This window comes from Melanaphis sacchari, unplaced genomic scaffold (genome assembly GCF_002803265.2).
Source record: "Melanaphis sacchari strain LSU unplaced genomic scaffold, SCAv2.0 Contig11_pilon_pilon, whole genome shotgun sequence".
Classification (NCBI taxonomy): domain Eukaryota; kingdom Metazoa; phylum Arthropoda; class Insecta; order Hemiptera; family Aphididae; genus Melanaphis; species Melanaphis sacchari.
The window spans coordinates 4381605-4397658 of record NW_020270469.1 but is presented as its reverse complement, the minus strand read 5'-3'; the positions used below and the strand labels follow the sequence as shown (position 1 = coordinate 4397658).

The window sequence follows — 16054 nt, the reverse complement described above, 5'->3', positions numbered from 1 at the left end:
TTATACATTTTTTTTTTTATGGTGGTTCTTGACCGCGACATACTGCTAAATTTTTAAAGTATTAATACTTTCTTCTTTTCGGAGTACATGTATAAATCTCCAAATTGATGGATGTTTGGATGAATTAAGTATAGACGAAAAACAATTGTGCCATCCTTCAACTGAATTATTAGTTCAAGGAAAATCTGCCGCTACTAAATCATAACAATTCCATACACTAATAGGGATGATCGGATCTCTTCTTTGGCCTCTACGATCTAAACGACCAATCCAGGTGCCCTCAAAGTAGTCTATAATTGGCATTAAAAGTTCTTCATTTTCAGAAAAGTATTCAGAATCTAAAAGTTTTTCATAGTCTTTTATAACTTTGTTTTGTGGCACATAAGCAAGAGCAGGTAACATACAAATATATAAAGCGAATTCAGAATCTTGTATGTAATTTTTTTGTAACCCTGCTTCTTGTAAGTGGCGCCAAATACATTGTGATATTATTGATGTATTATTTTTTTTTTACGAACAATTATCTTATTTGAATAATTTTCCTGCGAATAATTGTCACGCGAGCAACTGTCCCGCGAACTATTTTTGACAAACAATTGATGTGATACCTATTAATATCACAAACTATTTTAAAAGATTGATCTTAGAAAAAATATTATTCTAATATCTAACGCATTAAATAAATACATTTTTTTTTTTAGCTCCTAGCTTCAAAAACTAGCCCACAAGCAACTAATACAGGTCTAAATATTGATTGTTGTTAGAAATAGACAGATTAAAAAATCATCCAATTGGATGAACTTGAGCGTGGATATGATTTTACTCTACTTAAAGATAATTTACATAACATTAAATGTGTTTTGTAGTAATCTTAAACCCAATTATTATTGACCAAAGTGAAAACAAATATAAAGGAAATTTTTTTTATAAATCAACCACTAATCTAAATTTTTAAGTGTTGATAAATGAAAATATAAAACATGAAGTTTATGTTATTTATAATCTTTTAAGTAAGAAATTTTATTTATAAATACTAAAATTAAAAACAAAATGATATGTTTAAGAGGCACTATTTTTTTTTAATAATGTACGAAAGGTTTACAAAGTAAATTAATAATAATTGAAAAAAAAAAATAATGATAATAAAATAATAATAATACACATTAAATAAAGATGAAACAAAGATAAGTATTAGAGGAACTAATATTGTAAATTTATAAGGTATTTAGAAAAATAAAACAAAAGGGTCAATAATCTTAGAGCAATAAGGTAAATAATTTTAAGTTTTATAATTTAGGTATCTGGATTAATTGTTATAGTTAAATTTCTATCAGGCCAGTTGATAGTTTTTGGCAATGGCTCCTGTAAAAGTATAAAAAAAATCAACTATCATTTCTAAATAAAATAAATATTGAAATATGTTATGAATATTATAAATATATTTACCATAACTGGCTCTTTGAGGAACTTTAAACTAGATTCCATTGTATCAAGGAAACTATTTGGCACCAACACTTGTAACCAAGAACCTTGAGCTACAAATGGTTTTTCATCGCTCACAAGAGATCCAGATACAGACGGAGCGACAAAAGTAATAGTTGCATTACCAGTTAATGCTTTAAAAGTAAAATGACGACCATGTCTAATACGACCTCTAGGAATTAAACTTATAATTAATATATTTAAAAAATATTAATTTAATTTAAGTATTACTTCAATACAAAAGGCAGCAAAAGTCCAGCTTCTAAATTAAAAGTTAAATGGACATTTTCTAAGTATTGTTCTTGAGTCAATTCTGATAATTCACAACTTTTATAATTTGAATTTCCATCAGTTTCTTTCAAATCTCTAATAAATAAATCAATTAAATATTCGATACATTTTCAAACTTTTTAATGAATATTATTGAAAAATTACCCGTTTAGTGCTCTTGAATTATTAATAATACGTAAATTGTTCATGGAATGTTCAACTGACTTATAAACTAATGCTTTGTCGCCTAAAATTTAAAAATTATTGTTAAAATTAATAATAAAACATAAATATTAAATTTATATGTTGCATACATACATCTGTTATTTGATTCTTCCCATGAACAATGAGCACTTATACCACATAAATTTGAACCTTCAGTTTTAATACCTTCAGCAATTTCATCATGAACAGAAGGATCCACATCAAATATACTTTCACCTCTACGCATGTTTGTTATTAGCCATGAACCTCCAGTACTAAAATAATAATATAAAAAATATTAAATAGCCTCATTATAAACTTTTAAGCACCATAAACAAAAAATTACTATTTGCAGAAATCTAAAAAAAATAAAATTTAATTTTTATTTATTATATTATATTAACGTCAATCAACAATTATTGGCACATTAAATATATGAAACATTAGTAAAATTAAAATTAAGTTAAAATAACAACAGAGTAAATTTAAGCTTAACAAAATATCTTAAGGACAAACATTTATTACTAAGGTTTTACTGATCATCAATTATATATATTTTTTTGTCATTGGCAAAAAATATGATTTTCACCCTGGTGATTCATTTGTTTATAGAGCAGATGAATTAAATGAAAAGTAGATGACCTCCTTATGTGACACCAGATGATATATTTGTCAGAGAAGATATGTGTTGAAGGCATTTTTTAAATAAATTTTTATCACATTGATTTGGCCTTTTCTTTCTATATCAGTTATATAAAATGTGTATACAACACTGCAAGTAGTAGTTGATTTCCCGGATTTAAATTCATATTGTATGTTTGTTTAATTATATGATTCAAACTTCTTATAACAGGATATGTAATTGTGTAACAATGTTTAAGCAATCAACAAACTATATTATATGGTTCATTTTAAAATGTGTTTTTCAATAAATTTAAAGCAAACAGGATATTGATAGACAAAAAAGTTATGTTAAAAGATAGTTTATAAGATTATAACTGGTTGTATGAGGGAGAATGTATCAATAAAAGAATAAGTGGGTTGAAAATTGAGGAAAAACATACATTGAATAAGTTGTGGGTTAAAGAAAAAATGAAATTGGAGTATACATTATCAAGATAAATAAAAGACAGAATTTAAAATTAAGTTAAATTTGTTTAATAATAATTTTGTGATATATTGTTTTTATTATAAACATCAAATACTTACACTGAATGTCTTTTAAATATTTGTAATACTCCTGGCCCATTCCATCTTTGAACAGCTTGTAATTCTTCTAAACATGCACCAACAATTTGAACAAATCTAACTGATCCATGTGGTGTGACAGTAACCTGTAGTTGAGGATCTTCACCCATCAACATATGTTGTAAGCGGCTCTCACTACCATCCAAACCACAATGCCAAGATACATGATCACCGGCGTATAATGTATTTCCTATGAGATCAAAGTAATTATACTTATAAAGCTATTATAATAATTAAAATTTACAAGTGCTCTGATAATTGATACCATAAATACAAACTTAACAATGGCATAGGCTTATAATACAAAAGGGAAATACAGCTTCCAAAAATCCTGAATATATACACAGGGTCAATAATTAGCATTATATTAGAGTAATTGGTTGGTAACGAAATAAACCTTGGTCTAATATTATTGTTTATTAGAAATATATTCCACTAAGAAAATGTATTTATTATAAGAGAACATATCAATATATATTATACATAGTGATGCAGTAACATTATCATTAACATAGTTACTTGTAATTACGAAGGTGATATAATGCCTAAAAATAGAAATCATTCACAAGAACTGTATTTTACTGTAGAAACAGACGACTTATGTCATTAGAACACCACAAAAATATTTAGAGGTAGGAGAGATAATAAAATAACAAGATATACAAGACTCTAAAACACCCACATTTAGGAATAATTCACTAGAGCTAGAGCACGTACTTTAATACTAGTCAGAGTTTTAGTTTAATTATTTGAACTTGGAATAATTTTCAACAATAAAAACACTTAGAATATTTTTTTATTTAACTTATTAGAACTCCAAGCTACTTCCTTATTAATCAACTAGTTGTCAGTATAGGGACCTGTTAGAAATACATAACAATATTATTGATTGTGGTCAGTGACATAATTAGAAAATGTAATGATATTTTAATCTAGAAGCGAAAAAGAATCATTATAATATATAATAATGACTTGAGTAGCTATATTAAACTATACCAGTTCTAAAAACATATTTAGCAAGTGACTGCATCAAACGAGGAGGCCAAGTAGGAGGAGATGTTTCTGAAGAGTCTTTAAGAAGGCGAAATGTCAATTCAAAGCCAAATCCACTTGGTCCATCTGATCCATTAGTAGTATTATGAACACGATTATCACCATGCAAATCGGATAAACCAAAACTATAAAATTCCACCAAACAATTTTATTAATCTATAAAATACAATATGTATTTTTTACTTATGTCTAGTATTATTATATACAAAAACTAAATAATTATAATTACCTGATATAATGCCAATGTGGTGGAATTCCAATCATTCGATCACCTGGATTATTATACATACTAATATAGTCTAATGGATCTGGACCACCAAGCCTACAATTTATAAACAAATTATATTTTAATAGTGTGTTATTTAAAATTTATATTACTTCTATAGAAAAATTTAATAATAGTTTTTATTAAGCCTTTCTGGATATAAAAAATCATAGTAAATGTTTTAGCATAAAAATGCTAGTTATAAATACATTATTTAATAGTTATATTCAAAATATACACTCAATATTGTAATATTATTGCTAGAATAAAACAGCAAACATCCCAAGTATGACTGAAAAATTAACACAATATACAACTATGTACAGAGTGGCTGATAATACAAACATTTTTCCATAAGGCTAACACAGAAAAACAATTTAATCACCAAGGCTCACTTTAGAGTAAAAAAAACATCATTAATATTCTATAATATTTAATCATACTTTAATTTTTACACAAAATAATGTTAAAATAAATTTCTGACTTCTAAAGAAAAAACCTTAACTAGCACAGAATTTATTAATCATGGTAATAAAGGTAATAAAATACATGACATATCTTTTTTAGTTTTTTAGTTTTATAAACAATTATCATAACATTATCTAAAATAAACCCATTATTTATTTTTAATTAACAATATAAACATATAGAATAAAAAATAATGCATTTTAAAATTTTAACTTCTACATATATACTTTTTTTTTATTTAAAATATTTAATATGCAATAATAAATTACTCAAAAGAACATGTGTCAACCAAAAATAGATACAGACAGGAAATGATAATAAATATACCCAACCCTTACCCTACAAAAATTAGTTTTTCGTATATCCTATTTTTAGATAGGTACATTTTAAACTTTAATCTTGTATAAAATAACCTGAAGAAAAAGTCAACTATTTAAATTAGTAATAACATTAAACTAATCAAAATTACTAAGAAAATGTTAACATAGGCCATGTTTTTAAATATATTTTATTATATCATAAATATGAATCTGTGTTTATATTTTGTAGTTAAGCAGCTTAAACAAAAAAAAAAATTAAGCCATAATAAAAAAATAACTATAGATAAATGTTTATCTTGTAACAGACCTTGCCCTTACATTATACAAAAAAAGTAATCATTTTACATATAAAGCTAGGGCCCCCACATAAAGGGAAGAAAATTTGACCTAGGGTAGATTTGTAATTTTAGAATATACTTATCGAAATGATGTACTTATTTTAAATTAAATAATAATTTATGATATATATATTTTAAATTAAAAATATACAAACTGAATAGTCCAAGTCATTTAAGTAATACTGAATAAAAAAACACATTATAATTCTCAAAATGCTTTTTGTTCTTGATTTTTATTAATTTATGTTAAATTTTATCATCAAAAGTTTTATACAAGGTACAAAATTTAATATGGGACTTGTATATAGTAATACAATGGAAATCATGTAATAAATATATCACGACACTTATGAAACCACAATATTTTAACATTTTTATTAATTAAATTGCATTTTCCATTAATACTTCAATCACAAAAAGATATATAGATGATGCACACATAATATTATAATGACAAACTATTATAATTTAATGAAGATAAATCACTAGTGACAGCCATGCGTGTATACGTGATCAATTTTGGTAGATTCGAGCATATATAAAGGAGTCTTTTGCGGAACTTAGAAAATTAATTAAGTCTATTATTTGATATCTAAACCTGAATATTTTCATAACAATTTTTTTAAGAAAGTATTTACAACAGTCCTGTATGTGTATCTATAGTTTAAATTATTATAGGAACTAGTAGCATCTTAATGTATGTCAATTTCAATAGCTTAAAAATAATTAAGAAACAAATATTAAGACTAATTATAAATAAAAGTTACAAAATGAATAATATATAACTGCTTTCAGCTTTGTAATAGTTTCTTGCAATTTATCATCAAAGGATAAGTCAAATAATTATGGTTTACTAATATTACTTATTCATTAGTTAAATTTCTAATACATTTTTAAAAAGCTACTTCGTTGTAAGGTAAATTATAACTAAAAAAATATTATTACAATAAAAAAAAAGGGGAAAAATATATTTTGTTAGTAATATTTTACTATGACTATATCAAATAACTCACACACTGTTATATAATTTCTTACCAATACTTAATTACAGTTGTTGCTTGTAACGGATTACACTGATCAGGGTATATCCTTTTGCATAGCATGTAAAGTGAAGCAAGACCAGCTGGTGGTGTTTGTGATACATAAGGTACTTCAGTAATTGATCTTGGAGTATTCATACTAAGCGCTCCGTTCTGATGGTCAGATTCATCCATTTTCTTAGTTCAAAATACTAAAAATAATACAAAAAATAATTAAATAGTAGAAATAAATCTAATATTCTTTGAACAGGATGAATAATTCTTACCTATAACATTCTATAGATTAAGTTATTCGAATAACAATAGGTTATAATTGAAATATAACTAAATCAATATTAAGATACAGTTTTAACTAAGTCGTTAACTGATTTGGTACTATCAATATGAATAAAATTAACTCAAGAGGCCTGAAGACATAGATTGTCGTCAAACGATTTTCACATTAACATTCTACAATAATGTTCACACTACTCCGTGCACTAATGGTTACTGGTTTGGCAATAGAAGCCACTAACCAGCATTACATATACAATATAAGCACATTAACGACATTAACGTTAGTAGTTTAATGCTCGCTGTCTTTCTGAGTTTCAGACTGGCGAGTGGCGACTGGCGACGGCCGACTGGTATTTAGTATCAAACATTTTTTAAGAGATATGGTTATACAGAACGTGTCAAATATTAATTTTTAATTTTTAATTTTTTTGACAATATTTTAACACCTAGCACTTATATCAGAAAATAATCTAAAATATTACCTATAAACATTTATAAATCAAATAAAATTTACACGGGATATAATAGTATATATAATGATTGACTTCCTAAAACTCATTTATTCAGTCACTCTGTATTACAAAATACAAGGTATTCCATTCTCCTCGGTCGTCATTCTTGTTATTCACTGCTACCAATATCTACTAAATCAACAATATTGCTATAATTCTTACTATCTTTAAAAAATTTAAATAACTATTTATGTATATTGTTCAGCTTGGAATAAAATTTGTATTTTAAAAAATAATTTTTTCCTTAGCTTGGAATACTTTCAAAGTATACATTTATTTAATATAAATTATAATAAGAAATGCATGCACGCGTCTAAGCGTCCTTATCCTATACCTATCTTACATCCTTAAGCGTTATTTTACCTGTTGCATTGAGAGTGAAAGTGAAAGTGTGTATATGGCATAACAATTGTAGTACAACAGTTCAATATTAGTTCGTCAGTCATTAACAAACTGCACTATGAGCAATAAGTCAATTGTAATAATACTCTTAGTGTCAATACTGATAAACTTTTCCGACAGCGTTGTGAAACGATGTTTCAGTTGCCGTTCCCGTGGCGATTTAGGAAGCTGTAAGGATCGATTTAAATACACCAACCTCACACAGATCAGCTTAGAACCCGGTATTGGAGTGGAAGCTGTGCCTTGTGCCTCGGGATGGTGTGGGAAAATAATTGAGACACGAAATTCTGATGCCAAAGAACAAGAATTCGACACTGCTACACAAAGGACGTGTTTACAAAGAGGACCTTCAGACGGAGAAGAACGTTGCGATGATACTATGTGGGAGTATAAAAAAGTTTTCATGTGTTTTTGTCACGGTGATCTCTGTAATAATGCACCCACAGTTTCCAAAAGTTTTAACTTCTATACTTTAACGTTAACTCTTGTAATCCCTATCATATTTACTCAATTGCTCATTTGATAGGTATTTTAATAATAAATAAGTGATTTCCAAAACTAACTCGTAAAATATTTTAAAAAAATATTACGTGTAAATATTGTACCTATATTAATTTATATTTTACAAGATTAAATTTGTCTATATTTTGTTATTCATATTATGTTTAAATAAAAAACTTACTCTATGTTTTAAAATAATGTGGAAGTGGAAATATACTACCTATGTACAAAAATACTTATTATTTTTCAATACCTAAATAATAAATTGAACTTTCAATTTTAAAGTTTGCATTTAAATTTCAACTCTATATAAATTATATAATTAATTATTTTCAAACAGTTTTTTACCTATATTGATATTATGCTTAACACCATAATCAACCATCAGAAATCAGCCATTTGTTATTACTTATTAGATATCAAAATTTCAAAAAAAAATGAAATCTCCATTGTATTTTGTTATCATTATCCAGAAATGTATGTATCTATATTATAATAATATAATTAGTAATTAGACAAGTATTTGTATATAGATTCTTAAATAACTAAATAGGTAAATAAGTTCTAAAAAATAAAATAAAAATTATTGTTTACTTATTGCACACAAATAAATATAGATACTATTATATGACGTATAATGTTGTAGTAATTTTTACTAAGAGCCAACTTTTATGTACAACTTTTTTAAATTTTACCTTTTATAATATTACTACTTATTTTGTATTTAATTTATTTTATGTTTTGAAACAATATTGATTATTAGTAACAACTTATTACTTATTATAACTACTTCTACTTTACATATTTTTCTGATAATATCTATTATTAATTATTATAATAGGTACCTACCTAATGTATATATATATATTCACAACTATATAAGCTCTAGTAAGTAGTAGTAATATTATATATACTAATGTACTGTGAACTACCTATAGAGTTTATTCTATAGTGATTACTGATTAGTGTATAATTAAGTTAGGTAATGATTTACTGTTAGATTATACCCTATTATGAGAAAAATACATACTAAATAGTTGATACATACATTTTGGCATTTTGCAGACGTAATAAACATAACTTATCAAACAAAAGTAATATAGGTATATATATTTAAACTACAATAGTACGTAATTACTAATTGATCTAAATTAGTAGTTGATCTGTGTTAGCTGACAACCACAATTTAAGATATTTTAGATAGTGTTGAGGGCTAAGTTTAGTACCTATCTACTAATTCACAGCAAAAATAATAAATATAATTTAAGCATCTGCCAAGTTCAATTGTGTATCATTATCACGATTTAAAATATTTTACATAGATTAAATATTTAAGTAGACCTAACTTGACTGAATGATACATTTCAGTGATCTTAAGTCGTAATTGTAAACTCGTAATACCTACATTTTTATTTTAAAATAATGAATTGATGATTAAAGTATCATGACAAAATACATCCATTAATTAATTTTCAAATAAATTTATTTTCTAAGTTGATCAATATTTACCACGATTATGAAAACTAAAGATATCTTTAAACTAGTGGCGTTTTTAGCCCAAGCCTTGAGGCCCTTAATGGCCCAATGTATATCTAAGTTGGGAAGGAAACCAAAGACCTTTATCATTAGATCAAAAAAAGTATTTAAAATTATTTGGTTTAAAGTACGAATAAAAGTCCATAAAATAACTTTGTCAATTATCACTAGTCAATAATTTCATTTTTTGATTTTTGTGTTTAAGGGGAGCCTCTTCTACGAGAACTAGGGTCACCACGAATCATTTTCATACCATATTACTGCTCTTAATTCATACATATTATGGTCAATACTTAATAGTTAATAGTTATTCAGTATAAACATAATCTTTTGTTGTATTGTTTTTAACATGACAAAATGTATTTAATTATAGTCTTAAATAAATTCTGAAATAGTCGAAATTTAAAAATATGGACGTGATTTAAATATAAATTATGAAACTCTAAAATAAATAAATATAAATTGATTGATGCTAGTGGCTGCACTGGTAATATTTTTAAGTTATCTTATCATTTATTTAAGAATAATAATATTATCTCGCCGCTTATTTATATTTCTTGATCACACCACACATCACACCATGATCGGCATGATCTACCGATAGATTAAATTGTTAAAGGTATAATATATGATTATTTATTACTTAAATGTTGAACATTGTTTTCATTAATCATTAAGTAACTTTATTTTATTCGTGACACAACTCTGCAACTATCATGAATTTGGTGCCTGAGAAAAACAGCGATTTCAGTACAACGGAGTATTGGGATTCCTTTTTTACAAAACGTAAAACTACTTTCGAATGGTACGGTAATTATGAAAATTTAAAACGTTTACTCACCAAATACATTAGTGCTAAAGATGTCATATTGATGTCGGGATGTGGAAATTCTGATCTTAGTTTAAACCTATACTCGGATGGGTTCGTCAACATGACTAGTGTAGATAATAGTGAAGTTGTTATTGCCAATATGAATAAAAAACATAAAAACAAATACCCAGGACTAGTTTACGAAATTGAAGATATATTAAATACCAAGTATGCCAATGAAAAGTTTAGTGCCGTTATTGACAAAGGAACACTAGATGCTTTGATGCCAGATGGTGAAGTAGAATCTCTTACACGTGCAATGAAAATGTTTAACGAAATCAAAAGAATATTGAAATTTGGAGGACGATATATTTGTGTATCGCTTCTTCAGTACCATATTGCCCAGTTTTTATTTTCCTATTTCAGTGAAAATGGTTGGATAATTCGTGTGTGCCAATGCACAGAAGTTGAAGACTCGCCAGATTTCAATGGTCAACCAGTATTTATGGTTGTCTGCACTAAAGTAAATAAAATACCCGGAGCTAATCCAATTCTTGAGTGGAATCCAGATGGACTTACAAATGAAAGGTTAGATTCTATAAATGATCTTTTAGAAATTGTTATTGATACACAAAAATCTGTTTCAATGTGTTTTGATCTCACTAAATGTCAAATGGAAGACATGTCAAATAATTATCGATTTGAAATAAATTGTTCCCAAACAAAAAAACCTCGTTATACAATTATGATTGTTGAATCTCCTACACAAAAAAATCCAAATAAAATGACTTTTGCAGCATTCATTGTTCCTCATGGTCGAGAACACGAGTGGCTGTTTAGCAGCGAAGAAGGACAAGATATACTACGACGAAATTGTAATGTAGATCGCTTAGCTATTATTAGTATGCACCGAGGACAGATCTATAAAAATTTAAAACAAGTACAGCAAGAACTATCAAGACTTATGTTGAAAATAGCACCGCAAGGTGTCATAAAACGTGGTGAAACTATATTATTTTTATCATTAGAACAACAACTTGGAGACCGAAAAATCATTATGGAAAGCAAAAGTGAACATTCTGGAAATTTTGTGATAGAAGAAGTAATTGGGCAAAAAGACGAAACTTTTAGACGTTTAGTATTCCTTAACATGCCTCATATCATTCAATCAGAAACAAAATTATTGACTGAAAATGGTAAGACCAAAATTGATTATTCCCATTTCCTCAGCGATTACATACCATATTTGGGCCTTGGTGTGGGCGTTACAGCAAATCAATTAAATAAAGAATCTAAAATCCTTTTAATTGGTTTAGGTGGAGGTATACTTACTAATTTGTTGTTAAATACTTATAAAAATGTAAATATTGTTGCTTTAGAAATAGATCCAATTGTATATAAAATAGCCAAAGAAGCTTTTGGACTAATAGAGGACAGTAGATTAGAAGTGAACATTTGTGATGGTCTCGAGTATTTATGCAGTGCTGTCAAAAATAATGATAAATATGATGCAGTAGTGTATGATGTTGATGTTAAAGATCCAACATTGGGATTAAGTGGACCGCCAAAAACTTTTTTGAAACAAGATATACTGAATAACGTAAAAAGTTTAATTGGAGAAGAAGGTTTATTTTTATTAAATTTTGTCTGTCGGGCATCTGATGTTAAAGCTGAAATTTTAAATGTTATGAAGACTAATTTTAAACAACTAACATCATTAAAGATTGCTGAAGATATTAATAGAGTGTTGTTAGCAAGTAATAGTGATAAGACATTTGATATACACCTCTTGGAACAAACTGCTACATACATGAACGAATGCACCAAAAGTAATCCACTCATTGCTTGCGATGTGATTGATATTTCTGCATTGAAGGAAAGTATTGAAGATATTTAAAGTTCTAGTATTTTATAAATGCTTTATTTTTTCATACTCAATTTACTAAGTACTATTTAAGTTTATATAAATAATTTAATTTAGACACATTAAGTTTATGATATATTTGATTGTTACATTTTTGAAAGTTATTATTTTTATTTTATTTTTTTTATAAATATATAAAATAAGAACAATAGTTATTTATAAATATAAATATAATAAAAAAATTTCTTAAATATCACATTTGTTTTTAACAATAAACTTTGTTATGATATTATATTATTTGCTAAACCAATCTCATATTCTTTGAAGAATTGGACAAAATTTGTTGGGTTTTAAAAAATAATTTTTAAACACAAATATTTTTATTTTTATTCACTTATATTTTTTTTACATGAAATGTATAAAGAGTATGATATTTTTATTTTCTATTTAAAATATTGTCAAGAGTTAATATAATCTTGACCCATAAATTACACACACTTCACACAACACTAATATGTTTAATACATATTTTAAAGGTTTAATTCACCCTGTTCAAAACAAATATATTTAATAAATTATTGGAAGCACACTTTATGAAAATGAAATGTAATCAAGAAAAATCAATTTGAGAAATAAATTGTTTCATTAGTGTTTGTTTGAGCTTCTATTAGACAATTTGAGTCCAAATTTCCAAGAGTATTTGTGATTCTCTCAACCAATTTTTTTCTATACCTGTACACGGTGCGATCCACTGTAGAATCAGCAGTTACACAATCATTTCCTCCATACTCACAGACTCTATAATGATGAAGTATTGCATGCTCTGGTGTAAAATAAAATGTTCCATCACTAGGATTTAAAAACTCCCAGATAAAATGATTTCCCACTTCTACTACTCGTTGTGGATCACATATATATTTTGAACGTTGTTTATGTGGATGCAATTTAGTCTTACGCCGTGTTTTACGTAATACAACAAGATTTGAATGAAACGGATTCTGATCTAATGATAATGAGTCATCATCAGCCCATTGCATGTAGAAGAATGCATTACGAAATGAATATGCAGCCGGAGTTTGATAAACGTTTAACCAACTACAAATAGATCAAAAAATTAATTATTAGGCATTAGAAGTTTAAAGACTAACATACTTGATTAATTTGATTAATGTATCATTTTGTCTAGGAACAATAATTTCATCAATGTCTAAAAATGCCACGTATTTTGATTTGTACATATTTCTATATAAGCAATCATTAAGTGCAGCAAACATTCCTTCAGTTCTAATTTCTTCCTTGGACACCATATCTAATTGCCAAGGTAAAACCGAAACCAAATTGTCTTTTATGTAACGGTCCAAAACACATCCTACATTTGGCCCAACAGTGTTTTTATAAAATGTAAAATGTCCAATCCCAAGTAAATAATTTAGCTCAACAAATTCCATAAGTTGTATAGCCTTAAATTAAAAACAAATATAATAATTATTTAAAAGATATAACTTGAATAAATTTAAATGATGAAGTAATTACTCGATCATAATAATAATGCAATGGCTTAACACAAATTTCTATATCAGTCTTGAGTTGACTAATTGGTTTTGGCATTTGAATCAGTACTTCATTAGTAATTGATTCTTTAATATAGGACACAATAGATACACTTAACGGATAGTTTCCATCTGGTGGTAATTTGCACAATACAAATACTGCACTGTACTTTAGATTCCAGTTTTCACGGATTGCTTTCACTAATGCTGAAACAGTCTTAGAGCTATTTGCATACCATAATCTACACCAAACTTGATCTGGTTTCCGAGTTTTAGTGGCACCAATTATTCGTACCAGTGGACCATCAGATTTGATTCTTGTATCCAAGTATGCTGAATAAATGAAAAATTTGTACCTATTTTATAATAAAGACAAGTTAAAGTAAACATGTTAAAACTAAATGTCAAATAAATATAATACTTTGTTGATTGGACTTTTTGCCAAACTGCGTCTCTAGGAACAATTCCACTTCGATTGGGTAATGTACGTTCTATATGAGGTGGATGTATTATATAATGTTGTTTTGTAGGACTAAAATGGATCGGTTGTTTAAATTTTTGACTAGAATACTTGTCGTCCTGAAAATTAATGTGTAATATTATTGACCATTAAATATTTACATAGTAAATTTATGATTATTTGTAAAATTCACTTTGACGTTAACGCTGTTGGGTTTTTCATCAATGACGAAAAATACTACAAACAAGGCAAGTGCACCAGTGAGCAAGAGCAGCAACAGACGTACTCGAATTTTCATCATTGAATCACTCGGGTCGTACTACAATTGTAATGTCATACGAGTATTGATGACCACCATCGCGTTCTAGAGGAGGATATTATTTTTGAAATTTAATTATGGAAGCAGTAAACGCGATTCGCAGCACAAACTCGGCCAAAAGCCGGAGCCGAGAGACGACTGCGGTCTATGACACGCGCATACTTTTTTGATTTGCTCCATAAGAACGAAACGAAATCGACATTAAATCGTGCCCGCCTGGTGCGCGAACACCGACCAGCCACATCACCTGTATCACAAACTCCCAGCAATAGCAACAGCGCAGCGTTTACCGACGACCGTCATGACAACAGTCGTAGACGGAATTGCGACGACGGAAAACGATCTTTTCGTCATCGTTGCCATCGCAAACATTGGACGTATGTTGAACGTTCATATTTTGTTTCAGAAAATTTTTAATACTCAAATAATTCGTTTGCGGCGGGCGTGAAAAAAATCCGCTCTTGTTAATAATAAATATTTAAATTATACGATTATTTTGTCGTCTACCTCGCAAAACGACGTCAGGCTGTTATAATCACGAACACGTAACTACGATAGACTATTAACTGTTATGACTTATGATCTTAGGAAGATTATTGGATATGCGATTGACGATCGGACGATGATATTTAAATTTACATTATTTAGTATTTACAAAACATTATTATTAATAGGTTCCGCGAAGTTCGTGGCGGCGTATTTAGTATTTACCTAATTATTATGTGACTGATGCGTGTATCGGGGTCGTGCGAAATGATTTGATTCGCGTTTGCGCGGACAGACGGTGCGCATGTCCTGCAAATATTGCCCAGCCGGCAGAGCAGGCGCAACCCTCGTACAGTAATAATACATTAATAGTTAATACCCTACACTGCTACACACTCCAAGTCTGAAACCTCTGAACGTTAAATATACACAGGGATGGGGTTTGCTCTTGATAGAATCTGCGTAGCAAGTCAGTACTCAGTTGACAGAGACATCTGGCTAATTACTAATTAGTGGTTATCCGAGTATACTGATGGACGTCGACGTCCGACGACAGTTGGCTTTGTGTACATCGCCCATATGTTTTATTGATATATTCGCTCACCCCACCAGGATTTATTTATTTATTATTATTAAATTGTTGTCAATA

At 27.8% G+C, this 16054-nt stretch overlaps 4 protein-coding genes and 1 pseudogene across 5 annotated transcripts; 2 read left to right on the top strand and 3 right to left on the bottom strand.

Annotated features, from left to right (window-relative positions):
• Positions 1–510, bottom strand: LOC112604297 (annotated as a pseudogene).
• Positions 511–1124: 614 nt separating this feature from the next.
• LOC112604156 (suppressor of fused homolog) lies at positions 1125–7320 on the bottom strand. The gene is made up of 10 exons (XM_025353054.1): positions 6955–7320; positions 6684–6879; positions 4487–4579; positions 4201–4382; positions 3166–3394; positions 2071–2231; positions 1918–1999; positions 1714–1848; positions 1447–1654; positions 1125–1362 (listed from the first exon to the last, which is right to left on the bottom strand). The coding sequence occupies exons 2-10, from the start codon at positions 6860–6862 to the stop codon at positions 1294–1296; spliced, it is 1338 nt and encodes a 445-aa protein (XP_025208839.1). The 5' UTR covers positions 6863–6879; positions 6955–7320; the 3' UTR covers positions 1125–1293.
• Positions 7321–7759: 439 nt separating this feature from the next.
• LOC112604324 lies at positions 7760–8476 on the top strand. The gene has a single exon (XM_025353299.1). It carries the CDS (start codon positions 7937–7939, stop codon positions 8399–8401), a length of 465 nt encoding a protein of 154 aa, XP_025209084.1. The 5' UTR covers positions 7760–7936; the 3' UTR covers positions 8402–8476.
• Positions 8477–10477: 2001 nt separating this feature from the next.
• Positions 10478–12703, top strand: LOC112604155 (methyltransferase-like protein 13). Its single transcript, XM_025353053.1, has one exon. It carries the CDS (start codon positions 10632–10634, stop codon positions 12621–12623), a length of 1992 nt encoding a protein of 663 aa, XP_025208838.1. The 5' UTR covers positions 10478–10631; the 3' UTR covers positions 12624–12703.
• Positions 12704–13055: 352 nt separating this feature from the next.
• LOC112604138 (beta-1,4-galactosyltransferase galt-1-like) lies at positions 13056–15901 on the bottom strand. Of its 2 annotated transcripts, XM_025353034.1 has the most exons (6): positions 15082–15901; positions 14794–14964; positions 14562–14719; positions 14124–14496; positions 13743–14050; positions 13056–13685 (listed from the first exon to the last, which is right to left on the bottom strand). In XM_025353034.1, the coding sequence occupies exons 2-6, from the start codon at positions 14899–14901 to the stop codon at positions 13211–13213; spliced, it is 1422 nt and encodes a 473-aa protein (XP_025208819.1). In that variant the 5' UTR covers positions 14902–14964; positions 15082–15901; the 3' UTR covers positions 13056–13210. The 2 variants fall into 2 exon arrangements, with proteins under 2 accessions (XP_025208819.1, XP_025208818.1); XM_025353033.1 differs by having other exon boundaries at positions 14794–15901.
• Positions 15902–16054: the final 153 nt, after the last annotated feature.

Coding starts and splice junctions, on each gene's coding strand:
- LOC112604138 (XM_025353033.1), bottom strand. CDS start 14,901: ATGATGAAAATTCGAGTACGTCTGTTGCTGCTCTTGCTCACTGGTGCA. Junction 14,497..14,561: donor CAAAAAGTCCAATCAACAAA/GTATTATATTTA, acceptor ATTATAAAATAG/GTACAAATTTTTCATTTATT. Junction 13,686..13,742: donor ACATTAATCAAATTAATCAA/GTATGTTAGTCT, acceptor ATCTATTTGTAG/TTGGTTAAACGTTTATCAAA.
- LOC112604155 (XM_025353053.1), top strand. CDS start 10,632: ATGAATTTGGTGCCTGAGAAAAACAGCGATTTCAGTACAACGGAGTAT.
- LOC112604156 (XM_025353054.1), bottom strand. CDS start 6,862: ATGGATGAATCTGACCATCAGAACGGAGCGCTTAGTATGAATACTCCA. Junction 4,383..4,486: donor CCACATTGGCATTATATCAG/GTAATTATAATT, acceptor GGAATTTTATAG/TTTTGGTTTATCCGATTTGC. Junction 2,232..3,165: donor ATATTTAAAAGACATTCAGT/GTAAGTATTTGA, acceptor TTATTATTTTAG/TACTGGAGGTTCATGGCTAA.
- LOC112604324 (XM_025353299.1), top strand. CDS start 7,937: ATGAGCAATAAGTCAATTGTAATAATACTCTTAGTGTCAATACTGATA.